This window comes from Balearica regulorum, chromosome 3 (genome assembly GCF_011004875.1).
Source record: "Balearica regulorum gibbericeps isolate bBalReg1 chromosome 3, bBalReg1.pri, whole genome shotgun sequence".
NCBI classification, from domain to species: Eukaryota; Metazoa; Chordata; class Aves; order Gruiformes; family Gruidae; genus Balearica; species Balearica regulorum.
In genome coordinates this window covers 71,855,048-71,882,814 of record NC_046186.1, presented here as the reverse complement: position 1 = coordinate 71,882,814, position 27,767 = coordinate 71,855,048, and the positions used below count along the sequence as shown (strand labels likewise).

The 27,767-nt window shown below is 44.3% G+C and overlaps 1 protein-coding gene across 2 annotated transcripts; it reads right to left on the bottom strand.

The window, feature by feature from the left end:
* Positions 1-291: 291 nt before the first annotated feature.
* Positions 292-24,681, bottom strand: LRP11 (LDL receptor related protein 11). Of its 2 annotated transcripts, none has more exons than XM_075748421.1 (7): positions 24,002-24,681; positions 16,988-17,148; positions 12,909-13,050; positions 10,181-10,306; positions 9,204-9,416; positions 2,013-2,114; positions 292-1,736 (listed from the first exon to the last, which is right to left on the bottom strand). In XM_075748421.1, exons 1-7 carry the CDS (start codon positions 24,543-24,545, stop codon positions 1,582-1,584), a joined length of 1,443 nt encoding a protein of 480 aa, XP_075604536.1. In that variant the 5' UTR covers positions 24,546-24,681; the 3' UTR covers positions 292-1,581. The 2 variants fall into 2 exon arrangements, with proteins under 2 accessions (XP_075604536.1, XP_075604535.1); XM_075748420.1 differs by having other exon boundaries at positions 16,988-17,151; positions 24,002-24,680.
* Between the last annotated feature and the right edge of the window lie 3,086 nt (positions 24,682-27,767).

Here is a 27,767-nt window from a genome sequence, read left to right as displayed (position 1 = left end):
AGCAAGGAGCACCAGCAACTGGGTTCCCTGAGCGGTTGGCACAGCCAGCTCTGCGACTGCTGTCCTGCTCAGCTCAAGTACTGCTCGAGAGACAGGCAGGTCGTGGAGGCAAACGCTCTGTTCTCAGGCTTCCTACAACAAAATATCTCAACAACTCCCCCCACCATACACGTTCCAGCTTCTTTTAAGGCTGTTTCACAGAGAGGAGAAATGTACTTGTCTGCTCTCATGCTACAGTCTCGTAGCACTAAATTTAGCCAGTAGCTGAAAATAAAGGCAAGGCAAGAAATATAAGAATAAAATAGGTTTATTAGAGCTATTTTACATAAAGTAATCAAGACCAAGCAACTTGAAGAACTATTTGTATACCATGGCAATATTCTTGCTGACTTGAAGTGAATGAAGTACAAAAGACGACATACAAAAAGATGCATGCCTCATTTGCCTCTGTTTTTATTGGGACCTGTGATGAATGTGACATCCTTGGACAGTCAAACAAGATAGACAGCACGGTGTGTATATATATATGTATATATAACATGTACTGTACACATTTTACTGTTAACACATCTGAAGTTCACTCGCACATATCAATTACTTGATCTAATTCTATGAGAATTTTGCCGGGGTGAGGGCAGGTCGCCAAAGCTTTCAAGCTTTGCAGGGAGCTATGGGAAAACCAGCAGGAATCCTACACTCGGGCATCTCTGGTAAAAGCCGCTGCATGCGGCACTCTCATGCCTTGGAGGGTGTCGAGCTAGGGGTGGAAAAGGCTGAACAAGCCCTGAGCTCCGGCTGGGGAGAGACATAGCTCTGGGATTGCACATGACTGCTGTCAAGCACTGATAAGTCCAAACTCATCTGCTGAGGACTTGCATTTTTTTTCATTTTAGCATTTAGTAAGCATGACTCTCTGTTAGCTGCACAGAGTTTTGAACTACAAATGAAAAAAAGATGCTTTGTTCCTTAAACCCCAAATTTCTTTACAAAAGCTGGTGCTTAGAAAGCGATTGCTTTTCCTTAACAAAGCAAGACAAATTCTTTAATGAAAATACTCCCAGTGCATCAGGTGGAAAGTACACAAATCAGTCTCTGCTGGACAGTGCAGTAACACGTCGGTCTGGAGCATCCCGGTCCCCAGAGCGGAGCACAGTGGTGGCAGCACTGAGAAGAGCGGGGTGGCGTGGGCTCCCCGCCATGCCTTGGCCAGTGCGGCTGGGGCTGCTGGGCCTCGGCTGCTCTCCTGCCATGGCTCAGGGGCACGCGCTGCCACAGCCGGGACCCCGACTGCCGCAGGGACGGCAAGGGCACCCTGCATCCGGTTTGGGGTACCCCCACCTTGCAGTGTCTTCTGCAGAAGAGCCAACTGGAGCTACTCTCTGGAGCCTGAACGCTGCTTATTTTCTGAGCACGGGCATCTGCCCACTTTTTTATCTTATCACCAAAGGGGAAGAACGTGTGCCTCATCTTGTAGGCTTCTTCTACACTTGAAATGTAACTAAAGGTTTTGGTCCTTTTATAGAGGCAGAGGTTCATGGACACAGCAGAAAGGGGAGAAAACAACTGACCTAAATCCAATTTTTAGAGATACATCCCATTGATGAGGTAATCAGACTCTTCAGATGTAATGGGTCGAGCTTTTTTAAGCTTCTGTCTCACTAAACGCAGTCTGCAAGCAACCATAAGCAGCAGTAAAGCAGTGATGGCCAAGCCTAAGGCTAAGGGTAACACAGCACCTACAACGAGGTTAAGAGAAATTATGCTTTATTTAATACAGTGAGAAATGGTAGAGAAAACCTGATAATTTTCTTTAAAAATACAGGTAGTCTATCAGTCAGGTGCTAATATTTGGAGCAACTCATACTGAGAAACTAAACTGTATGATGATACAAGTTGGGCACTGTTCAGAATAAGGAAGTACATTATTTGATTCTTGACTATAGTATCTGGATCTATAGCATCTGAATGAAAACCCAACATAATTCAAAATGAATTCACATGATCAGTCTTACCTGTTTCTGGGACTGGACGACCACCTCCAAACTGATCTCTCTTTGGCACAATTATGCCATTCCCATTTTTATCATCTGTTCTTTTCCCTGAGGAACTGTTATCTGCACAAAGTCAAGCAAGATAAATGAATATTGCAGTTCAGTGACTCAAGAAGTTTTATCCACAGGACACTAGAATTAAATCTGTGAAAGCACTGAAATTTAGAAAAAAAAAAAAAGATTAAGAAGTTCTGACTCCTATTGTATAACTTGACTTTTTGAAATAATGTGAAACTAAAGCTAAAATGTAAATTCAATTTTGCATCACAAACCATAGTGCATCTCAACCAAACACCAGCGGGTTCATTTTCCACTTAAAAAAAGATGGATGTAAATTCTCTTTTACAAACTTACGTAACAGGGTACAGACTAATCTGATCTAAAACATTACTAAAGCAGTTATATATAGGTGAAAATGAGGCCATTTCAGGTTATGTTGATCTCCACCCTTGGAACTTGTAAAGTGGGAAATGCATAGGTTGGCTACACAAATTACCTTAATTTTGCCTGTTACCTGACGCGTACAGGTGCAGAACTTACGTACTCGCAAGGCATAACAGTAAGTGGGGAAAACACTTCAAAGAGGGTGACTTGAGTCACTTCAGCTTTGTGAAGCTTTACAGAAGACATAGCAGTGCACTGTAACTACAGAAGAAAAGACAATGCATAGTTTGCTGCCAAGAAGCATTAATCTTGGGAGTGCAGGCAGCTGCAGTTTCACTTCGCAGGAGCAAAGGGTAACTCAGCTGGGACTCCCTCCTCCTGCCCTCCTGCTGGGGTCCTATGCCAATAGCTATGGGGACACTTCGTGCAAGAGCGACAGCTTAATCCACCAACACACCCTTGCAAAAAACCAGAAATACGCCTATGTTTTTAAATGTAATGTCTGTATTTGTTTTTTACTGATAAATATTGAAGGGCACTTTGACTGCGCTGTGATATATTTGCTGGCAGCCCTCGAAAATGTGACAATGCCAGAGAAACATACCATGCTACAAGATCTGTAAAATACGAACGTGAAACATTGTAATTGGAATTACATAGAATGGTGGGTGTTAAGGAAGTGTTTAAGTGAATTAGCCTGGAACATTCACAAAAATGAATGTAATTCCCGCCCACCACCAACCGCTCCAAAGTGCTGCAGAACACATCCCTGTCAGTGGCAGCAGCAAATACACAGGACCATTAATTAAAGTTTTAATTGTTTCATTGATACAGGCATGAGATTAGTGCTAATGTCCCCACTCTAAGGCACAACACAGCCTCCCAGGCTCTTGCTCTATTGCCCTGCCATTACAGCTAGTGATGCATAAACACTAACTTCACCTGCTAGGAAATGCCTCAGAAACAAGCGGCGGCCCTCCTTCTTGTTCAGGCTCTGTAAGTTGTTCTGGCATGTAAAGGGGACTTAAGGAAATCCTAAGTGTAAACTGTAATGGCTTTAAGGTACCTGTATGGTATCAGCTGGGCAAAATGGATGGCCGGGCCCAAAGAGTTGTGGTGAATGGAGTTACATCCAGCCCTGGTCACAAGTGGTGTTCCCCAGGGCTCAGTACTGGGGCCAGTTCTCTTTTATATATATATATATATATATTTATATATATATATACACCAATGATCTGGACGAGGGGATTGAGTGCACCTTCAGGAAGTTTGCAGATGACACCAGGTTGTGCGGGAGTGTTGATCTGCTTGAGGGTAGGAAGGCTCCACAGAGCGATCAGGACAAGGTGGATCGATGGGCCGAGGCCAACTGTAAGAGGTTCAACAAGGCTCCGTGCCGGGTCCTGCACTTGGGTCACAGCAACCCCGTGCAACTCTACAGGCTTGGGGAAGGGTGGCTGGAAAGCTGCTTGGCAGAAAAGGACCTGGGGGTGTTGGTCGACAGCTGGCTAAATATGAGCCAGCAGTGTGCCCAGGTGGCCAAGGCGGCCAACAGCATCCTGGCTTGTATCAGCAATAGTGTGGCCAGCAGCACTAGGGAAGTGATTGTTCCCCTGTACTCGGCACTGGTGAGGCCGCACCTTGAGTCCTGTGTTCAGTTTTGGGCCCGTCTCTACAAGACAGACACTGAGGTGCTGGAGTGTGTCCAGAGAAGGGCAACAAAGCTGGTGAAGGGTCTAGAGCACAAGTCTTGTGAGGAGCGGCTGAGAGAACTGAGGCTGTTTAGCCTGGAGAAAAGGAGGCTGAGGGGAGACCTTATTGCTCCCTACAACTACCTGAAAGGAGGTTGTAGCCAGGTGGGTGTTGGTCTCTTCTCCCAAGTAACAAGCCATAGGATGAGAGGAAATGGCCTCAAGTTGCACCACAGGAGGTTTAGATTAGATATTAGGAAAAACTTCTTCACTGAAAGGGTTGTCAAGCACTGGAACAGGCTGCCCAAGGAAGTGGTTGAGTCACCACCCCTGGAGGTATTTTAAAGACCTGTGGATGTGGTGCTTAGGGACATGGTTTAGTGGTGGACTTGGCAGTGCTAGGTTAATGGTTGCACTTGATCTTAAAGGTCTTTTCCAACCTAAATGATTCTATGATTCTGAAATGACTTGAATGTAATTGAGACAAAAACAGCAGTTATTTTCTGCTTCTGTCTTCCCTAAATGAAATTAAATGAATATTTGTCTTTATTTTGGAAATACCCAAAAGACATCAGCTCTTCTTAGAGCTGCTCCAGCCTGTATGACAAGGCTAGATGTGAATGCCTGTTTTATAAATTTGTTTCCCTGCCATTTGAGTAAAGGGAATATTTATGTCAACTGCTTGTACAGATATTTGGCAAGTATATCTGGAGAGAAGTTTAACAGGAAAATTTTGGAAGAGTAGAATTTTTTTTCAATAATGTTGGTAGGATTTTGTTAAGACTTGTGGCTGTTCTTACAGGACTGGAGGGGCTATCAGAGTCAATACTGCTCAACATCTTATCTGTTATCAACTAGAAATCAAAGAGAGATTTCCCCATACAGGTTTAGGAGCCTGACATAAAGCATGTTAAGTGGGTTTTGTTTTGTTTTCACTTTCTCTTCATTTTCTAGTCTGTGCCTAGGAAATTGCAATTTATAGCCCTTTCCAGTTACCCTAAATTAGAGGGTAGGTTATGGCTACTGTTGTCGATGCCTCTGCAGCAAAACCATGACTAAGACTTGGGCAGTCAGTCAAATGTTGTAATCCCAGCCCTGAACAGTACTGCACAACAGCTGGCGCGGGCAGCCTGGGGAGAGGCAGAGACCCCGTGCCAGGGGAATGCAAAGCCGTTAATGGTGATTTATACACTTGACTTGGCTATGCTGCGGAGTGCAAATCTTCAGGCTGCTTGTGAATTCAACCCGTCTGCGTGACCATGTTTGCTAGACTGGCTGTTGCTGCTTAGAGACCGGGCCATTGCTCACTCCAGTGTGCTTTGCTACAACTAAATTTTGCTATATTCATTTACAAGTGTAGCAGTGCCAGAATACACAGCTGGGCTTGAGAGCTTCCCTGGAAAAGGATGCTGGGGCACTTTGGAGGAAGCCATGCAGAAATGCTGTGCTGGCCTTTGGAGGAGATGCAGTCTGGGTTACTTCACTATGGAGATATGTACGCAAAGGGAAAGGACTCCTTTATTGACGTTAAATGCCTCTTCCTGCATCCACTCCCAACTATGGAAGAAAATGTTTGGCCTTCCAGCTTGGGCAAAAGTAAACCATGAGTCTGTTGCAGAAGACTCCGTGCCCTGAGTGCCTGAGGAGGTTATCTCTAACTTGGACTTGGTGTTCCCCTGGAGTCACCCTGCGGTAGAGGAATCCCACTGGAAAGGCAGGAGTGCAGAACAAGGTTCATCCATTGTCAATAATGAGTTACTCTGAGGTTTGGGGGGGGGGTTTGTTTGTTTGTGTTGGGGTTTTTTTTTTTTCCCTTTTGCTGTGAATAGATCCTCTGTTAGGTCAGGTAGAAGTTTTAAACAGTCCTTACCTTGGACTTGCATATTTTCACACTTTCATATTTAAACATAAATCCTTAAAAAGCTTGTATCAAGTCAGAGCCAAACATGAGGGGCTACTGGAGTAAAGAAAGCGGGTCAAGGGAAATTTGGAGCAGAGAAACTACTAGGAGAAAATAGCTTCTGGGACAAATGTCCCCTAGTATTACCCTCATAAGCAGAAAGTTCATATTTCTGCTGTGAGGAACTAAAACATCACAGTTTAGCCCAGCTCCTTTTAAAATGGAGAAAAGATAAATATGGTGGTCCTTGACAAGATCCCTTTATTGGACATCTTTATTGGATTCTCAGAGATGAAAGCCACTTCTGGGGAGGTAAGTAGCAGAAGGGACCCGTCTTTATTGGTACTGTAACCACCACTGTAATAAGAACAAATGGAAAAAAGAAAACAAAGCAACTCCCCAGTCCTGCATCTTCTTGGGAAAAACTTGTGTTCTTTAAAAGTCAGCTGAATGCTTCTGTATTAAGCATCGTGTCTAGCAGCCACCGAGAATGTGCCACATACTGTCTCCAGTAGACAAATTACCCTTAACACTTTCTCTTGCTCTGCCTTGCAGTCACTGGAACTAAGTGCATTACGTTTTCCTTCCTGGCTTGTATTTCCATGACAATCTGCAAATGCCAACTAAGAAATAAGACAAACGTAGCCCTGAACCGAGCACTCTCAAGTGAAAAACTGGAACCTGTGCTGCCACTGTAAAGCCATATCCCTTAATATGTACCTTAAGTAGACAGCTTTTCACCATGTTGACATTATAATCATTAAAGCTTATTTTTGAAATTTATTTATAATAGTATATCAGGAGCCTGGATGCTTGCAAAGTCAACTCTAGGCCAACAAACAACATTATTGTCTTGTTCCAACAAAGACTTTCACAGTGTGACTTGGAGGCACAGGTTCTGCCTTGGCACCGGCAGCTGGTCCAGCACTGTCTCAGGAGACAGTCCATCCCAGAACAGGATTTCTGCCAGTGGAATTGCTGAATTTTTGAGGCAGTTGGTATGATTTCTGTTCACTGCAGCTCACCTCTCCTCAGAAATGCGTCTAGCAATTATTGGTCGCCTGAACACTTTTCCAGATGTGCTTCATGGAGCTGCTCCAGTGTTTCTATGTCTCTCATTTTTGTAGCACCTAATCATTAGATTTGGTCTGTGACCTCCTTGAGATGGCAGTGATGGGGAGAAATCTAATTGACGGATCTGGGTAGACTTTTAGGAATAGGTTAGATGCCTGTCTCTTCAACTCTGTAAAGACTGTGGTGCAGGACTTGAACCTCTCTGGACCTCTGGGAATCATTAACATACAGCATGTGACTCCTATGCAGTTTAAGTGTCTGCATGAGCAGACAGCAACTCAGAGCAGATTTTGGCAGTTGCCCTTTGGACCCAGGGACCTAGCACCTCTTCATGTCCCACCACATGCACCCTCTTTGGAACTGCTCCGTAGGCAATTTAAAAACTCGTTGAGCTGTTTGCTGCTTTTTTGGTTAAAAGTATTGGGCTCCTGGGTCAGTAAGGACTGGGTCCTTCTATTCTACAAGGAAATCCTTAAGTATCATACAAGGAAAACTGAATTCTGACTGAGCCTTGTCAAAAGAGCAATATTAAAACCACAAGCATTAAAACCAGATATGGTCAGCTGGAAATTTTGCCTGTTTAAAATGAAAAAGATTACAACAGCTTCTGGTAGTACACTAATCACTGAAGCCCCACCACATTTTTTCAGTTTTATAATAATTTTTTTCTTTTATCATCTGCTGCAGTGCAAAAGGCTATCTTGAGAGCAAAAACGGTGCCAGTTAAGTCACTGTGCAATAGGTAAACGGAAAGTGACTATGCAAAAGTGCCATGCTTTTTCATGCACTTCCAATTATAACCTCTGATTATAGGTTGCCAAAGTTGGTGACCTTGATTCTGGTTTTACTTCTGGTTTCACAAGCCCAATGGGTTTTGAGACCTACTTAGACTTTCCACTGGAGCCTGTAATGCCCTTCAGCAATTCGATGTTTAGTCTGGGTGCCCCTGTATCAGGTGTCACTTGGGACCATGTGAGCGAGAAGGGTTTGGGGCAGACTTTGAAATTTTAAGTCATTCCAATAAGGAGAACCGAGGTCATCTACACTGCTAGAAAAGGGAGAAACATTTGAGAGAGGATTTTGCTATCAGTTCCTACACATTCGCCGAGGCAGTCAAATTCTTGAAGATGTTGTTTTTTCCATCCTGTGCAGATGAAGTACAAGCGTCTGAAGAAACATCAAAGTGCCAACCAGGGAAGTGCCCTTTACAAGAGTTAGCAGCAGAGGGCACTGAGCACTGCTCTGTTGTAACAAGAAAATAAAGCTGTTTATAAATAGCTACATCCTGGGGAGCAAGAACCAGTCTAAACCATGAAGAAATAAAAGTGGGTGGTCTCATACTCATTTTACGCTCTGTGCACACAGTTTTGCTTTCATTCAATTGCCATTTCAGATCATTTTAATTCACCAACAGGATCCTTAAAAGACACACCAACTTCATTGCAGCTTCTGGAACTTTCCCAAGGCAAGGGTTGTAACATCACTACACGCTGACTCACAGCAGGCTTGCAGCCGCTATGGAGAATACTGCTGGGAACCTGGGGTTGCTTGTTACCAAAGACTGAGCCTTCTCTATAGTGATGAGAGATTTCTCCTGCCTTGGAGACACACTTCAGAAAAAAGTGCCCATAATAATCAAGCTATTACTTTGGAGGGAAAAAGAAAAAAAAGAAAAAGAAAAAGAAGTAATCAGCACCAGGAGAAAAGCAATTACTCTCACCCAAGTTGAATAGTACTTTGTTATGTTCTCCTGAAGGTATTCCCCTACAGATTTAAAGAACCTTATACATCAACTCACACAGCTGAACCTGTGGCAGAATTTGTATTTAGCTCACTGCATGTTTTGTTCCTTAGACTGTATTCTTTTCCTAGCATTCCTACATTTTAACTTTCTTTTTGCACCTGGTGAGAACCAGACTGGACAATTATAAAGCAATACCTACTTGTAACTTAAATATTGTAAACTTCTTCTGTATTTTTTACATCTGCAAATTTTTACTCTTAGCCAGGCACGAAAAGACAATTTGAATAAATTTAAGGTGCAAGACATTTTCTTTCTCTACAGAGAATGATTTATTGAAACTGATTCATTTCAATTCTTACCTGGCACAAATCCACTGATTTGTTTCTTTGGTCCCTGAGAAAGCGATTGGTTAGACATGTCTGCATCCACTGAGAGAAGCGGTTGATTTCTGGCAGTGGCTTTCAGGGTGTTTTCTGCAGAGAAGTTTTCACCTGTGTTTTCTGTCAGTCCTGCAGTCCTTTGCTGGGTAGTGCCAACAGCTGCATGTGTCACCGTCTTCCGACCTGGGCTGACTGTGTTAACAGAAACAAAAATCCTTATTTTTGTACCGAATTGAAGGGAATGGGAGTGTTCTGATGGAAGACCCTTTGATATGGGCCTTGAGGTAGGCTAAACAACTTCCTCAGGTCCAGACATATGATGAAATATGAGTTCCAGCTACATAGCAAGGTACCAATTGCCTGATGTCAGCTGTTAAGCAAAAGCATACTCATGAACTCTACAGTGAAATCCAGAGATGGAAATAGCAATGAAAGAGTAGTCAGCCATCATGCCAATTCATCCTCTGACGATTCTCGTTCACTTAGCTGAGCATGGGCACATATTGAGGATGACTAATGAAAGTGAACAGAGCGATGGTGAATCAACTGGTTCCCCTACTGCTCACATTTCCAGTGTTTCAGATTCTTGCAAGGTGTGTAACTGCACTTTGAAGCGTACCTCTGAGACACCCTTCTAGATCGAGACTAGGGTCCTTGTTTCCAGAATCATCATGCAAGTAAAGAACTCATCTTTTAAATGTTGAGAACTCTTAAGACAAAATCTGTCGTTTGGGGACCTTTGACAGTTTTGATATGCTTTGAAGGCAAGGGAGTTAATATCTGAGCATCTGTATGCGGACATTAAACCTTGCCATGTGCTATTTCCAATGAAAGGCTCTATGGGGGGAACAAACTGCTTGCTCACGGGGAGAGAGGCCACAGGAGGGGCATCATTCCCCTTTGCTCATTCGGCTGCGGTTACTTTCACAATCTACACTGTGACCTGGCGCACTTACAGTTCTGGCAGAAAGTTTCATCCGATCCATCAGGGCACTGTCTTAAGCCATCGCAAGCAAATGTGATGTCAATACAGCAGCCGTCATCGCAGATAAACTGGTAGCGAGAGCAAACCCCGACACAGGCTGTTGAGGAACAATTCCCGTATTACCAAAAGAGAAATCCAAGCAGTAGATACTGAGTCAATGACTAAAATCTGCAGCACCAAGGAAAAAGCAAAACCATACTACGTCAAGAAGGACCACGAAAAAGGCGGAAAGTTGAAGAAAGGACAGGCTCAGCTATATGATGCTACATTGACACAGAAGCTAATATAGCTAACAGCTGTTCCTGGCACCCTCATCACTATTCTGGCAATCTCTTTACTACAGGAATACTCAACCTGGAGGCTGTTGCACCTTACACCTTGTGCAGCAGCCCTACAGCACTCTGCTGGCCTAGGCTGAAAGGAGATCTTCCCAGGCTTAAAAGACCCAGGACAGTCCTGAAAATAAATAAATGAAATCTCTATGGCTGTAACTGCATCTCTCCAACACATAATTCCTGCTACATACCCATTCTGTATTTCTGACAATGTGTTATTTTACATGCACGTGTGTGGACTATATGGGATCTTTTATGGCATGTTTTCTGTAACCTAGTTAAAATACTAAAAGAATGCTCGTCATCTATTTACATCAGCAATCCATTGACTCCAATACAGCACATGCCAGAACAGGACTACGCACAAGGTGTCACAAATGACCTTCATCAAAAAAACCTGATTGCTACCTGCTTTAAAATTTAGATTCCCCTGGAAATGGAGAGTGTCCCTCAACATTTCATTTTGCATACTCAAAGCTTTCCTGAAACCCATTCTGACCTTGTAATTATCAAGTGTTTACATCCGTGCTTTTGTCTTTCCAACAGCGTGGTAGTTCATTGCTTTGTAAAGCACTATCAAATTCAGTGTTTGGTTAATGTTGTAACAGCAAATCGATTTACATAAGCAAGTCATAGCCTTTGGTTGTTATCCTGCTAGGTACCAAAAAGCTGAGCAATGCTAAGGAAAGTATGGCAGGAACACAGGTGCCTGCTTAAACCCCTAAAATCATACTTAGAAAATGCATCTCCTAAACTTCAGCACTAACAATAGCACCGGTCTTGCATGCATGAGGCACCGTGGACTGGTTTAACTACAGCAGTAGCGCTTGACTTGCAAAAGCACTTGGGGAATTAGAAGAAGAAAAAAGGCAGCAAATCCTCTACGTGCTCCACCCAAAAGATACAGCAGATACCCACAGTAGCAAATAAATAAATCAGCAAACCTCTCTGGCTGCTTTAGCTGAATTAAACATTAATGAATACAACTCTATCTTCCATTACTGGAATACAGGCGTTATTAAACAGACTCATAACTGGTTTTTTGCAATACCAATTTATTGGCACTGGGACTACTCTATCACATAGAGATACTGCACCGGTGCAGAGCTAAGTTTTCCCTGGTTCAGCTGAACATAGAGACCATGCTATTTAACCTTTACTTTGTGCCAAAGCAGCAGCTCTATATTAGCAACTTACTAATTACAATGTAACTAGAAGTTACTACATTAAAAATTGCAGAATTACCAGCCACTGAAATTTAACTTACTTTGTACCTTTTATGCTTTTTACGTTTCTCACGCTTACTCAGCTCACAGTTTAAAAATGATGGGTCAATTCCAGTTTCAGCTTCCCCAGTAACATAAGGCTTCAATAACAACCATTACATAGAAAAGCTTAAATGCACAAAAACAAGAAACCATCCCATCTTTTAGCCTGCAGATGCAGGCCAATATTATTATTAGTCTGTGCCTCACACATACTACTAACTGCTTTGAACTGGCTCTTCCCTATAGCACAAGCCCTGTCATGTTGCACGCACTGACTACACAATGAACTGTTACAATGTGCCTGATACATATGGCAGTATTTGATTTTTCCAACCCTGCGTGCTTATTAGCACTACAAGGATGAACATTTAAACATTTAAATGCTTGAAAATATTATTGTGCTCACAAACAAGTGATGTTTACTTGCTTCCTCAATTTGAAACAGCCATTCAAAGCTGAAAGAGACGCCATTATGTAATGAATAAGGGCAAAATAACGCACTAGAAATGGAGAATAAGATTTCTGCTTCCATCAAGACCCTTGCTCTGAATAACATACCCTGGGTGCCACACAGGCAACGGCTCCAGTCATTTTCTCAACGTGCTGCTCTTGGCTGGGATAGAGTTAATGTTCTTTATAGTAGCTAGTAGGAGGCTATCTTTCGGATTTCTGCTGAAAACAGTGTTGATAATGTAAAGATGTTTTCGTTACTGCTGAGCAGTGCTCACACAGAGCCAAGGCCTTTGCTGCTTCTCACCCCACCCCACCAGCGAGGAGGCTGGGGGTGCACAAGGAGTTGGGAGGGGACACAGCCAGGACAGCTGACCCCAACTGACCAAAGGGATATTCCATAACATATGACGTCATGCTCAGCATAAAAAGCTGGAGGAAGAAGGAAGAAGAGGGGGATGTTCGGAGTGATGGCGTTTGTCTTCCCAAGTATCTGTTACACGTGACAGACCCCTGCTGTCCTGAAGATGGCTGAACACCTGCCTGCCCATGGGAAGTGGTGAATTAATCCCTTGTTCTCCCTCGCTCGTGTGCGCGGCTTTTGCTTTACCTTAGTTGCCGGCTGGGGTTAAACCACGACACTCACCTACTGCAGAATGAACCATGGGAAGAACAGTCACAGAGACATTGTCAGAGCTCCGCTGACCTGCAGTGTCTGTCACAGTTAGCTGGAAAATATACCCGCCTTCCTGGACGTGAGATAGTTTCAGTGTTCCTGGTTGTGGTACCTGATTCAAGAAACACAGCGGAAAAAAAAAAGTTGGTATCAAGGATCCATCCGAAAACTTCTAGGAACAGGGAGGTCATTTCTGTACAATGCTTTTCATGCAGATTAAATACGTCTCTTAAGTCTAGCCAGACCATTTAAGCATGTGTGTCGACATGTAACTTTTTGATCTTTTTTTTTTTTTTTGCATCCATTTGTAAAAATAAACATGCGAAACATTTACATACTGGTTTTTGTGGTTCGTTCAATTACCTGGAGCTGTGGATTTGGCACTGGAGAATAAATGGAACCATAAATTTAACCCAATTTTTCGGTAGTTAGAAATGTAATTTTAGAGGGTAGACAGTAAAATATTAGAACATTTTGCTCTCTCTCAAGTTGGTCTGTAGACAATATATATGTATTCACAGAAGTTACTTTTGCTATTTGACTTATGATAAGGTGATTGGTAGCATTGCATTATTAATAAGACTGCCCACCTCTGTCCAGTATGACATGTGATGTTGTCACTTGCAACTTTTACAAATTGCCAGACTGAATTTTTCCATGCCCCACACCGAATTGCCATGCCTTGCTCTGAACCCGAAATAAGGTCATCTATAACGAGTGACCTAAATGTTAGGTTTCAGAAAGTCATGCGATATATATTTGAACAATTTAAATTGGAGTAGATCATTAAAAAATATTAAAAGAACTTATTTCATGATAATTTAAAACAAGTGCCGAATTGTCATTACTAGTACAACAGCCATTTAGAAGTAAGTTTGTATAAAATGAGCATGGTATTTGTATTAAATGCTGAACTTTTTTTAACCTTGTGACAATTACCAGTCACAAATAACTCCAGCTGTCTGCAAATTCAGTAACACATACCCCAGCAACTACAAAAAAAGAAGTGCTGCAGGTTTTTTGGACAAGTAGTGCATTTTTACAAATGAAGGGCACAGGCCTATCTTTACAAGTAACTGAAAGGTACATTAACACCAAAATTCAGTGAAGACCGTTGGTTTTGCTTATTTAAAGTTGGTTTTCATGCCTAAAAGAGAACAAGAATTTTCAATAAATATGATAATAGAGTCCTAGACCTAGCTTTATAGCAGGGTGTATTGATAAATTCATTTTTCTCATCTGGTAAGTGAATTTCCTAACTGAAATTTCTTTACTTTTCTATTTACGTGAATGCACTCAGTTATTTGATCTTGCTGTTGATTACCTCCTGATGGAGTACCTGACACCTTAGAATTTTATTCTTTATTGTATTGCAGAAATAAATGTGTTCTAAAAAACATATGTTGCTGTTCACCGTGACTGCTGGGAGGGAAAATAGAGTATTTAAAAACTCACAAGCTGTGAGTTCTCTCTTAGCGCAGCGCCAGCGAAACACCACTGACATCTGAATACGCTGCCACGCCTCCTGGCGACCTCTGTGCTTTCCTTTTTATCTCCATCCTCCCCTGACGAATGCCCGACTGTACCTGCTTTCCTGCAAACTTTGGCTCAAACTAGACAGTAAATTTCCAGATAACCAGCATTTCAAAAAAACCCAAGAATTGCCCACAAGTTTTACAGAGCTGAGCAGCTACAGCACCTGGGTAGCAATCTGAAAAGCAAATTATCTAAAAAGCAATAATCAGTTGCAACAGGAAAAAAAACCCTTTCCACTGGCTTCCTTCTACAATATGATAAGATCTCTTTATAACAGTCCCTCCCCCTCCTGCACCTTCTATTTATTCTTTGGTACCTAACTACAGTGCAACAACAGCTGCCTTTTATCTTGTTTAAACAGTCCCATTCTCCCTCGTAGCTATGGATTCATATATTGTTTTCTAAGAATAGATGGCAAAAAATCCAGTAACTTCAGGATAGCAACTAAAGCACTGAAGATAGCAACTGAAGATTGTACAAATAATCACAATTATTAATTCAACTCCAACAAATTATCATGGATAATCATCAGGGTACATATCTGTGGAAGAAAAGCTTGCCCATTTGAACACAATGGAAAAGTATCTATCTAAACATAAACCTGTGTCAAGATTGTTTTCATTTATCAAATATAAAGAAATTACCAAGATTAATGTTAATTTTGCAGGTTTAAATAAATATAAGACTGCTCTCTATTTTATGGAGTGACTCAGTAAAAGTAAAACCATGAACTTTAAATTTTTTAATTAACTTCTAATTTTTGTGTTACTCTAGATATCTTACTACATCATAGATAAATTTAAAGAGTATTTGATTTCTCTTTACAGAAAATAATGCCGCAAAGGGTCAGATTAACAATTCTTGACAATAAAATGTTCATTTTATCCAGATGATATCTAGCAACTATTCTTAAAGCTTCGTTCAGGTCTTTTCTATGTATTATGCTGTTTGCACTGCTTATGAAAACCTTTTGACATTTTTAATTTTCAAGCCAATAAAATAATAAATGAAGAGAAACAAACTCCTAGTGGTCTTTGACATAGTTTCAAATTGCAGTACAGCCTCAAGTAATTCAGAACTGGCTGACTGTAGTCACCCTTCCACAGGTGTGGATCTTGCAGTAGAAGATAAAACTTGCAAAAGTACATAGCACTGGCTTAACTAATACTTTTGAATACCCCTGCTGTGTTTTCTGCAAGGAGTATGGTTATAAAAAAATTACTTGTGCATAAATTTCATAACTATTCACCAGAGAAACCCAACTGTTTTCTTAGGGTTCATCCAGCAGCATGTTTCCTAACCATGACATGGTGATCTTCAATTACCTACACATTACCTACACTGCCCTCCAGGAGACTAAGGAATAACCAATTGCTCCATTGGGTTTTTCCATGGATGACAATTTTAGGTTTCAGTATGTTTAGCTAGCTCTTTAAATTAGGCAAAGCTCTGGTTTGCTCCATCATTACAAATCTTGAGTAACTTTGCGGATATTGGTAGTTTGTCCAACTTGTCTTTGACATTACTGAGCTGAGTGGACATAAACAGCAACTGTCAGGTACTGCTCATGGTGGCACTGGCACATGTGGCCTCTTGGGATTTGGACTGTTCCCATTGCTGATCCCGTGCTGTTTAAATCCTTCCTATCGACCAGCAGCATCTCAGCAACAGCAAGGTCTATGGTCCACACACTCTCCCCTTTAACATGCCCCTCCTGCTCCAGGTGGAGTCCCTGCTGAGCCCTGAATATTGTGGGCTGTGAACAGACTGTGAGTAGACTCTATGTGTTTGAGATATTTTTCCTTTCCTTGTCTGCTGCTCCTAAAGCATTCACAAAGAAGAGTAGGATGCAGAATCCATCTCTTGACAGTTAATTTTAAGTTGAAACCAAATTGCACAGATGCACAGAAATTGTACAGCTGCAATAGCAGAGTATCTCAAGATATAAGGTCTACATCACACATTTATTTGCAGTTTCATTGACAGAAGACTGTTGGTGAAAAGATCTTATTCTTTTTAGTAACTGAATAATTAAAGTGTCTCTAACCTGGATCACAGAAGCCAAAACCCAAGTGCAGTGAGTACAAACAATGGTGAAAGAGAGCAGAGCTGAAATACAGTAGAGTGTCAGCATCTACTTGTTTGCTGTTGGCTGTCTCATGCCATCCTGGATAGAGATGAACTGTATAAACCACTAGAAATAATCACTGGAACAAACTCCCCAGGGACATGGTACAGTCCTCATCACTGGAAGTTTTCAAGATGTGATTAGACAGGTAAGATAATCTCATCTAAGCTCCTTGTCCCACGAAAGGTTGGACCAGATGATCTTTTGAGGTCCCTTCCAACCTGGCTGCTCTATATTTCTATGAAATAAATGCTCAAGTTGCACAGTCATCCTAATTTTGGTGCCTGGTAGCCACATCCATCTGAATACCTTTAATATTTTTAGCTCTACATTTAAAACACAACAATCTGCAAGTAACTGGCCATGTGTGAGATTGCACGCGTACCTTCATTTCAACCGAAGAGTCACCTTGCAGCAACATCCACTCGTACTGCACAATTCCATGGTCATCTGAACTTTCTCGGCCATCCAAAAGCACCCAGTCGACAGGTGACTGCAGCACAATATCGTGTCCCGCCTTGCACCGTGGAGGCTCATCGTATTCTTCTTCTTAGTCAGTAAAGAAGAGAAGCTCAGTTATTAATCAGGGGAAGCTGAGTGATTGTTTACATAAAACATATTTTTTCTTGGTTAAGGGACTGATTCAGCACTATGCAACTTCCTGAAAGACAGGGCATGTTCATTAGTGCACATTTTGTTAAGCAAAGTAGTATCTACTCAAATTTTAGTTTACTGTTCCATATTCAGTGATGTCTTCAGGAAATAACTGCTACATTAGAAGCGCATTGCACAGAAAACCTCTCTGTGCACACGGATGATTCATTAATACAACAAGGTTGTTAGCACCAGTGTGTTTTTTCAATCTGAACTAAGGAAAATTGATTTAAATATGAATTACATATATATTCAGATGGCAGTTACTGCACACCTTTTTAGCACTCTGCATAACTTAATATGCTTTTAGTCTCTTTTTATAATATGTCATTACAGGAGTGAAAGACTTATTTAACATAAGTTGGCATCCTGGTGAAGCAGCGCACAATAACATAATGATTAAAAATGATCAGAAATGACTGCCGATTTCAAGTGCCTAATTTGAGACATTCAAAGCTTGATTTTCAGACTATTTAGGATTTGTAACATTTTTCTATATCCAAAGTACAATTCTTATTGATTAAAATTGTGAGTACTAAGTACTTTTGCCAATCAGACCACAAGTTTTTCAGGCTAGATTAACAAAACCCATGGTATATTAAGTGACATGGCCTGTGAGAAGTGCTTTAAGTCATTTGCTCTTCAACCTTCAGGCAGTGCAGGGAAGAAAGAGGAACAGTCCAAAATCTAGTTCTACAAGTCAGCATTTGACTGCTTTAGCCACAAGACTGCATCTTTCTGCAGTTCCCTTGCTCAAGGTTCATTCCTTCTCTGGCCATGAGATGTCTCGCACTCTGAACTGCCAGGGTGCTTTCTGCTCTTTGACTTCGGCAAAGGATATCCTGTAAAGGATACTGATGTTAAGCTCAGAAAAGCATCTACTGAACACAAGGCTGTAACTTCACTTAGTGTGGGCAGAGCTGCAGAAGGAAAGAAAAGGCGTTTCCCCATCAGTGAGGGGATTGTCCCTCACATGTGCTCCTCACCAGTTTCAAGAACTGGCTCAAAGGCACTGGAGCTCATCGGAGCAGTGGGGCAATTTTTTACCACTGACTAAACAGCAAACTTTTTATTTCTTGTTTTTCTCAGAAGTAGGTAAGGCATGGAAAATTTCGAGACAAATGCCGTAAGTTAGGAAAATGTACAAATAACTGAAAACAGACCTATAATAGAAAGTATGAAGCAATTCTTGCTCATCCAGCTGGCACAGGAAGTTTTGCCTAATTTGTATACACTCAGATCTCAAAACCAACTATGTTTAAAAAGTAACATTTTTTAGGTGAAAAAAAAATAGTCATTGTTAATAAACACCATCATTATGGTGCCAGGGCAACTTTTATTTGGTATATATGTTACATACAGTCTTCACACAATTATTTACTTTACTGATCACTGTCAAAAAGAGACTGACCTGGGTTTGAAACAGCACAGCCCATTCTTCCACTTCTACCTTGGAAAGTGGTTTCACGTCACCAGCCTGGTTTAAATGGCTCGGTCAATGCCCTGCAGGGGCAGAGACAAGCCCCACTTCCCCTGGGCCCTAAGCAATAAGGATATTCTCTTCCCAGACTAACTTCATAAGCAGCCTGAGTTGCAATGGCAGGACAACTTCACGTTGGGGCAGGTCAGAGAAATTCATGCCAGCTCTTTGCTAAAGATGAGTGAGGGACCACACTCAGGCCTCTCATCCCAAAGGACGGAGGCACCGTGCCTTTGCTTGTAAGCCATCAGAACATCTTCAGAAAGGTAAATCAATGGCAAATCAGCTCGTCTTTTGCTCTAGCGAAAAAAAACTGGCCTGAGAGAGACATCTGGCATAGGGGGAGACAGCCTACTGAGCTAAAGACTCTTTTTCCAAGGCAAAATTTTAAGCAATGGAATACATCATCCTTAGTGAGTGAAACACCTCCAGATATGGGGAATATATGCTTCTAAGAAGTCAGCATAAAAAAAGCAAGAAGGCATACTCAGGAGCCACTTACAACCACTGCTCATGGAAGTAAAAGAGTATTGGCCACAGGTTAGCAGAAAAGCAGGCTCAGAAAGCATTTTTTAACTTCTGTTTCTAATTTTTATTTAGGTTGAACATCAGTAAGCAATATGAAACTGATACACCAGATCAACTCTCTGAGATGCTGGAGCTGGCTTCTTTCTAGAAAGGGGGCTGCAACTTTATGAGCAACACTTTTTTCTTAGGGGCATTGCCAGGCTTAATTTATTCTGCCTCCTCCATCCTTTATACAGACTTGGCCTGCCAATATTGAAGCTGCCAGCTAGTTGTCTGAATGAAGGCTTTGTTATAAAAGGTTATTTCACTACTGATTCCGGAACATCTTTGATACTAGTTTACCTTAATATTGAATCCTCCCATTGCTCACTGCTAGTGAGTAGCACCGAAGGAAAGTCAGACATTTCTGGTGAGGCACTCAAGTCCTCTTTCTTTCTATGTCAAAAATTTTAAAATTTGCCTAACAAAGACAGAAACAATTGTCTTCTTTCAGTACAGGCATATGGGGTTTCATTGTTAACACAGCACAAACCGCCCAGAAGTGCAAAGTAAATCCACAGCCAAACCAGCAAAAACTGGGGGTAAAGTGAAGGACTTGGATTTACACTGGAATGTTCAGTCTCAAAAATTCATCCCACCACTGACTGCTCTGGAAGTACACAGAGATACACTTCATCGGAAGAATACGTATCTGTCATTAATTGGTCCCAGAATTAAATAAGCAATTGGTTTTGGCTCACTGAAGATCCTTAACATAAATGAAACCACAACACCCTAGAGATCACTGTATACTAATGCGCAGAAATGTTTTAGAATTACAAGCACATCACATTTATGGATAAATGTTGGTTTGGGATTACCAAAAAGAAAACAGCAGAAAACTCAACACAACAGTACTCTGGAAAAAACAAACAAAAAAACCCCAAAAAAACTCCAACAGATAAAATCTGATCCCCTCATGAAAGAAAATATTGAAATGAAAAGCTCTTTCCTAAATTTTCCTGCTTGCAAAAGGTGTGCCCAGGTGGAGGACCTCCTGCAACAGGTGCTTGAGCTGCAGGAGGTGGTGAGAAGGCTGTGTAACATCAGGGAGACTGAGGAGGAGTTAGATAGCTGGTTCCAAGCACAGTCTGCAGTGCACCCATGGCCAAACAGCCAAAAACTCCCCCACCTGCATGCACAGAAGGGAGGGGGCCGATAATGCAGAAGAACAGAAGCTTGCGATGGCAAGGACCAGCAGGAGGAAGAGACTTCCCCCAAAGCTCGAGGTGCCCTTGCAGAACTACTTCACCACTCTGCAGACTGAAGAGGAAAGACCCATCACATCAGGAGAGATGCTGGAGCTGAGCAAGGCATCCTGGTCTGCTCCTCGTGTAACAACCAGCACAACTAAGAAAAGGTGATGGGTGATAGCGGTAGGTGACTCTCTTCTGAGAGGCAGAGAAGCACCCATGTGCTGACCTGATGCACTCTCTAGAGAGGTGTGCTGCTTACCAGGGGCTCCTAACAGGGATGTCACCAACACACTACCAGGCATCGTACAGTCCACTGACTTACCCACTGCTGGTGTTTCATGTGAGCACCAGTGATACAGCCAGGAGCAGTCTGAGGAGTATCAAGAAGGATTACAGAGCCCTGGGAGTGGTGGTAAGGGCCTCTGGAGTGCAGGTAGATTTTTCTTTGTCGGCAACATGGACAGTGAGATCAAGCGCACCCTCAGCAAGTTTGCAGATCACACCAAGCTGTGTGGTGTGGTCGACATGCTGGAGGGAAGGGGTGCCATCCAGAGGGACCTTGACAGGCTTGAGAGGTGGGCCTGTGTGAACTGCATGAAGTTCAACAAGGCCAAGTGCAAGGTCCTGCACGTGGGTCGGCGCAGTCCCAAGCACAACTGTAGGTTGGGCAGGGAATGGATTGAGAGCAGCCCTGAGGAGAAGGACTTGGGAGTGTTGGTGGATGAGAGGCTCAACATGACCCAGCAATGCGTGCTTGCAGCCCAAAAATCCAACCATGTCCTGGGCTGCATCAAATGAAGGTTGAGGGAGGTGATTCTGCCCCTCTACTCTGCTCTCATGAGACCCCACTCGAAGTACTGCGTCCAGCTCTGGGGTCCCCAGTACAAGAAAGACACGGACCTGTTGGAGCGAGTCCAGAGGAGGGCCACAAAGCTGATCAGAGGGCTGGAGCACCTCTCCTATGAGGACAGGCTGAGAGAGTTGGGATTGTTCAGCCTGGAGAAGGAAGGCTCTGGGGACACCTTATAGCAGCCTTCCAGTACCTAACGGAGGCCTACAAGAGAGCTGGAGAGGAACTGTTTACAAGGGCGTGCAGTGACAGGACTAGGGGTAATGGCTTTAAGCTGAAGGAGGGTCGATTTAGACTAGATGTTAAGAAGAAATTCTTCACTGTGAGGGTGGTGAGGCACTGGAACAGGTTGCCCAGAGAGGCTGTGGATGCCCCATCCCTGGCAGTGTTCAAGGCCAGGTTGGATGGGGCTTTGGGCAACCTGGTCTAGTGGAGGGTGTCTCTGCCCATGGCAGCAGGGGGGTTGGAACTAGATGGTCTTTGAGGTCCCTTCCAACCCAAACTATTCTATGATTCTATGAAATTTCCTAAATTCAATCATGGGGTGACATAAGAGAGAAGTGACTTCATCGTCCTTTGATGATGCACTGTTGTCCAGATTAATTTTTCAATGTAATTCAAGAATGCAGTGGTAACATAACATCAGACAGCAAAATAATTAAATCTTAATTTTATCTCTCCTGGTCTATGTCACGGCTGACAGATGTTTGAATAAAAGTTCTTTCTCCTTTGTGACTCTGCTTCAGCTCCAGTGTAATTGCATTAAGAAGTCATAATCCCCTGTTTCCGATACCACCATCACCCACAAGGCAGACTTTTAAATAAACCCAACAGGACACAGAGCAATTTGCAGATTAGGAATTGAAATTGCCTTGCAAGCCCAGTGCTAATAGTCATGAAAGCTGCCACAAAGGCAAAGCATTCAAGAATTCATGAATTCAAGAACTCAAGGAATTAAAGAAATTCAAGGTTTCTAATAGTTAGAGTATCATTTGAACAATAGTATTATTTATAACGTGCTGTAACTGCACTCTACATTAGGGCTAGGTTTAAATGGAATTAAGGCAGTTCAAAATGATGAAGGACATTTGAAGATATTTTCAAAGGTTTCCAAAGAAGCCTGTGACTTTGATGCAAAATCTAGTCCTAAGCCACTATCTTGCAAGTGCATACAGGGTTACAAAACATAATTACCCAAAAGTTGCTACATAAACAGTACTGTGGACCTAATACTTTCCCCATTCAAAATTTCAAAACTATACCCTGTTTTTTTTCTGGCATCTTAAGATCATCTTCACTGCCACAAGCTCCTCTCTACAGCTCTCTATAGTTTACCTGCCCTTGCATTTTGCAAAAAATATTTAGGTATCATAACTCCTCTAAAAATTGAGCCCCTGTCCTCTCTTGTCTCCAGGGGGTTCCCATTGGCATTATCGTAAAACAGGTAGGACTGGTCGGAGGATGAAGCCTGAGGTGTCCTCCGCCAAGGGAGCAGTAATAGCAGGCGCCATCTGGACACACTACTTTCATTCACACCAGCACTGAGTTTTCTCCAGGTTGCACAGAGTGACTAATTTACTTAAGTTGAGATATATCGCTGAAGAGGATGAAGAAGAGGACATTTAGGAAAGTACTATCAACAAAAGGTAATGAAATTAAGACAAAATGAATTAAGATGCAACTGTTTAACAACAGGAGCTGGGGGAGTGTGAGTAAGTTCTTTGGATCAGACGCTAGGAAACAGACTCTTGCTCTGGATTATGTTGTTCTTAAATATGCTTTGGGGCTGAACAAACTGCTGCTTTTGATGCGTCCCAGACTCCAGAGGTGGTTATATGGAGTCTCCGTGCTGTTTCTGGACTACCTGTGAGATATCCTTCTCTTCTTCAGTCTATCTCTCAAGTTCTTAAGGAGGAAAAACTCTAAATTAAGTAAGTAACCCACTTAGGTGATACCATTTGGACAGCACCCCCAAGAACAAGGGTATGTGCTTGCTCTGACACAACTCCACCAGGTTCTGGCGTAGCTGGCACCAGCACCCCACGCTCCCCTGGGTGCCCAGCACCTACAGCTCCCCTGGGGAACCCCATCCGTGTGGCCGGGGCCTGCCTGGTCCCCCCGGGGCTGCGGGGCCGTGAAGATGCTCATCTCACGGCCGCTCCCAACTACCGGCCACCTCCCACGGCCACGCACAAGGGTTCTGCAGGGACAGAGGTGTCAGGGCCGGGTCTTTCCAAACTCGCACACCCCGCAAAGCCCTCGCAGCCTCGGGCACGGCTGAGCCGTCTGTCCCGGCTCCGGTGGGCCCCGCCGCAAGGCACGGCGCTGCCCGGCACTCCTGGTCCCCGCCTCCCGCAGGCGATGCCTCACGACCCGGGCGCCCGTTCCCGGCACCGGGGAAACCTCCCGGACGATTCCCCCTCCTCGCTAGCGCCCCCACGGCGCGGGGCGGTGAATGGCGGCGGCGCCGCGGCGAAAGGGCCCGGCCGCCGGCCCTGCCCGCTCCCGAGCCGAGGGCCGGCCGCCGCCATTTCCCTCCCGCCGTGGGGCCGCCGCTCCCCGGGCCCGCCGCGGCCCCGTCCGGCGCCGCCCTCCCCGCGCGAAGCCATCTTGGGCCGGGCCCCGCGCCCCAACGCCCGCGGCGGCCCTCACCTGGCGGCGCGGCGGGGGGCGGCGGGGCGAGGCCGGCGGGCCGGCGGCTGTAGGTGCTGTAGCCGCGGTGCGGGGCGAAGCGGCAGACGGGGCGGCCGCGGTGCGTGCAGTTGAAGAGGTAGCAGCCCAGCTCCGCCGCCGCCGCCGCCGCTCCCCGCGGCCGGCCGGGCCCCTGCACCACGGCCAGCGTGCAGCGCGGCTCGGCGCAGCAGGCGTCCAAGCACTGCCGCCAGCCCGCCGCGGCGGCGGGGGCCCGCAGGAAGGTGGCGCCGGCCGCGATGGAGTCCTTAGTGCGGATGATGGAGTCGGGCCTGGCGGAGAAGCTGCTGCTGCCGCCGCACCGCTCCCCCCCGCCGCCGCCCGCCGCCGCCGCCGCCGGGGGTCCCGGTTCCTCCTGCTGCAGCTGCCGGCGAAACTCCTCCAGCAGCGACTCCACGCCCGAGATCTGCGAGCGCAGGTCGGCCAGCGGCGCCGCGCACCGCCCGCCCGGCAGCACGGCCCTCCCGCCCAGCGTCGCCAGCAGCACCAGCACCAGCGCCGCCATGGCCCCAGGCGGCGGCGGCGGCGGCGCGCAGGCGGGAGCGGCGGCGGCGGGCGGGTGCGGCGGGAGCGGCTCCCCCCGCCGGCACCCGCGAGCGCGGCGCGGGGAGGCGCCGGCCCCGCCCGGCTGCACGAGGCGGCGCGGCGGCGCTCAGCACCCACTGCCGTGAACAGCTCCGCCGGGCGGGGCCGCCCCGCCCCGCGCCCGGCCCCGCCCCCGGCCCCGCCCCCGCCCCGGAGCGGAGCCCCTCGGCAAGGGGCGGGCAGGCGGGCGGCCTGACTGGCTTCGCCGCCGCTCCCCGTGCTGTAAATAAGCAGGTTTCTCTAAAAAACGCCCGTTGCTCCCTTGGCAAACGCGTCACGGAAACTTCCGCGCACGTCGTTCGCCACTTGCGCAAGGCGCCGGGCGTAAATGTTTGGAAGGGACTCCGTGCAGCGAGGCGACGCCTACAAATAATTGGGGTCGCTGAAACCGCTGGTGGTTGTGTGAACACGAGGAAACGAAACAAAACCAAAAAAAAATAAAGAAATCGTGGAGGGCTCCATCCCAGGCGTGACATTTCTGCACAGAAATCTAGGGGGAAAAAAAAAAAAAAAGCCCAGTCGTCGAAAATGTAATGAGCAAGGTTGTGGCTTCTTCAGTTTTAGCAAAAAAAATCCCAGATGGGATCTTAACCTGCCAAGATGGTGGGAAAGAGCTGCTCGTGCAAGTTTATGAAGTAGAAGTTAAACAAGTTTTAGACAAATGCTTCGAATTAAAACCAATCAGTCTTACATCAGTCATGACTTTTGTTTTAATTTTATCATGACATTAAGGCCTTGCTGATTCTGTGACACAAATTAATAACAGTAAGACCTCCCTGAAAATCAGCAACCCTCGAAACAGCTGCCTTTTTTTTTGTTGTTTCCCAGCTGAATGGAGCCTCAAGGCACTCGAATGGCACGCTGAGAACTCTATGCTAGCAGTAAGAAACATAAATGAGCTAGCAAATGCGTAGAGATGGTGATGGGCTTTGCACTGCGTACAAAGGGGTGGTGTATCTATTTTTTCTTTAGTAATGAGAGGTCAAGCGGTAAGTCCATGTTTCCTTGTTGGTTTGTTTCATTCTTGCAAGCATCTTTAAGCATAGACTCATACATTTCTTGAGTTACTGGAAAAGTCTTAATAGCTGCATCCAAAAAATCATCATTATGGCAGGGTATTTTGAATATCCTTCATATTTTGGGGTTGGTTTAGGCCATGTTCCCAGCAAAACTCAGAATTGCTTCTAAGACAAATGTGGTTTAGTGTTCTGCCATTGTGGGTCCTTAGTTGTTGCCCAGGAAATGCATGTGTAGCTTATGGCTCGGATTATGATTTTTTTTCTCCTCCTCCCCCGAATCATGGGACTGTAGCCCAGTGATTCTTTGAAGCAGGTTGGTCCATCAGCATTGCAGCTTTCGAAGATTGCTTTTCTCAGGCTATGTGCTCTATGGGTTCTCTAAATTTCTAGAAATTATATTTTTGAGACTTACAATTTCCTATCAAATTTAGTTAAAACTGGTCAATGCATTCAAAGGTTATAGGAGGATGGAGCAGCTAGACAGTAAGATGATATAATCTTCATTTGCTTTGAAAATCAGGCTAAAATGCCATGATTTTATCTTTTAGGAAATTTTTGGAAAGGTGATCAAAGGTGCTGACTGTGAAGCACTGATTTGCCAGCAGTAACACTGGTTTGCTACTGCTCTGCCGTTGTACCTGCTGATACTGCTTGTGCCACCAGAATGTAGACCATAAATAAAGCTCATACCACCACTATGATGGCTGAAGTTGGCAGGGGAGCATATGCACCAGGTCATCTCTTTCTCATAGTCACCAAAGATTTGGGTCTCCTCTGCTTGAGCAGAAGCTCCCAGTTCGGGATCAGCACACAGCCAGTGTTCATTAGCGGGGACCCATTTATGGGGTTTAGAGGGTCGCTCATGCCCCAACCCTTGGTGTATCCAGTTCTACCAGAAAGGTGGCCCCTGGCTGTCAGCAATTGGTGCCCCTGGACAGGCAGGTTGTTCTTGCAGAAACCACTGAGAGAAATGTTGACTTTCCCTTGCTTTATAATGGGGAAGCTGTGGTTGGAAGGTGTCCCCAAGGAGAGTAGACTCCTCTTCAAGCAGGTGGGCACTGAGAGGTAAAGAAGGGTACAGCTAAAGAGGTCACTGTCCTGCTGGTTTGCTCCAGTGGCACTTTTGCCTGTTTGACGGTTAGCAGATGTCAGAGCGTTTTGCTGAGTTGGGATAAGCATGACATGCTTACCTTTGTGCTTGCAAGTGTTGAGGCCACCCTCAGTGTAGCCTCTTGAGCTAGATCGTGCAAGCGCAGGGATTATTTTCGCATTTATGCTGGCGCAGAACTTGTCAGCTAATTCTCTTGGCTCAGAACGCCTATCTTGTTACTTTGGTGTTGTGAGAAAGATGACATTTGTAGTCATGCTGAGTTTTTTTCAGAAGGTGGCAGCAGCTTACTACTTACTACTTACTACAATAAAAGAGATTGCTGCTGGATGTTAACGTCTGCCTGAGTGTAAATACTTATACTTAATTTTGCATTTCTTTACTGGTTCATTGCTATGAGTGCCTTCGATTTTCTTTAGGATGGAGTTGCAAATCTAAATTAATATTTAGTTTATAGTAATCCTTAAGATATTTTATTCCTGTCTATCATCAAAGTGAAATTTTGGGATGCTTTGATTTTCAAGCAGAGGGCATTAGAGATCCATAAAGACGTTTGTCAGGTTTTAGTTCTTCTTCCCTTTTTCAAAGGATACACACATGTACCACAGTTTATTGTCCAAAATGTGCACTTCATAAGACACGGGACAGTTAAAGAGACTGCTAGCTTTCTTCTCCAAAAGTGGTGATTAGACAACACGTCTATTCTTTACATCTAAACAATACCTGGTAGAGTAATACAAGGATTCACAATTCATGAATATTCATGTTTCCAACCATCTGTTGATTAGTTTAAATCTTTATTCACATTCAAAATTCATAAATCACTGAAACTATGGGAGTGAGATATGACCCCACCTGCTTTTCTCTTCATTTAGATATATTTTTTCCAAAGTAAGAGAAAAACAGGGATAAAAAAAGTGCAAGAGACAGAAAGGTAATGGATTAGGATGGAAAGAAATGGACAAGGTAGAAAGGGAGCAAGAAGAAAAGGCAAGGTTACACCCAGGCTTCCCCA

Coding starts and splice junctions, on each gene's coding strand:
- LRP11 (XM_075748420.1), bottom strand. CDS start 24,545: ATGGCGGCGCTGGTGCTGGTGCTGCTGGCGACGCTGGGCGGGAGGGCC. Junction 10,307..12,908: donor CATGGTTCATTCTGCAGTAG/GTGAGTGTCGTG, acceptor GTTCCTCAACAG/CCTGTGTCGGGGTTTGCTCT. Junction 1,737..2,012: donor TCGTCCAGTCCCAGAAACAG/GTAAGACTGATC, acceptor ACCTCGTTGTAG/GTGCTGTGTTACCCTTAGCC.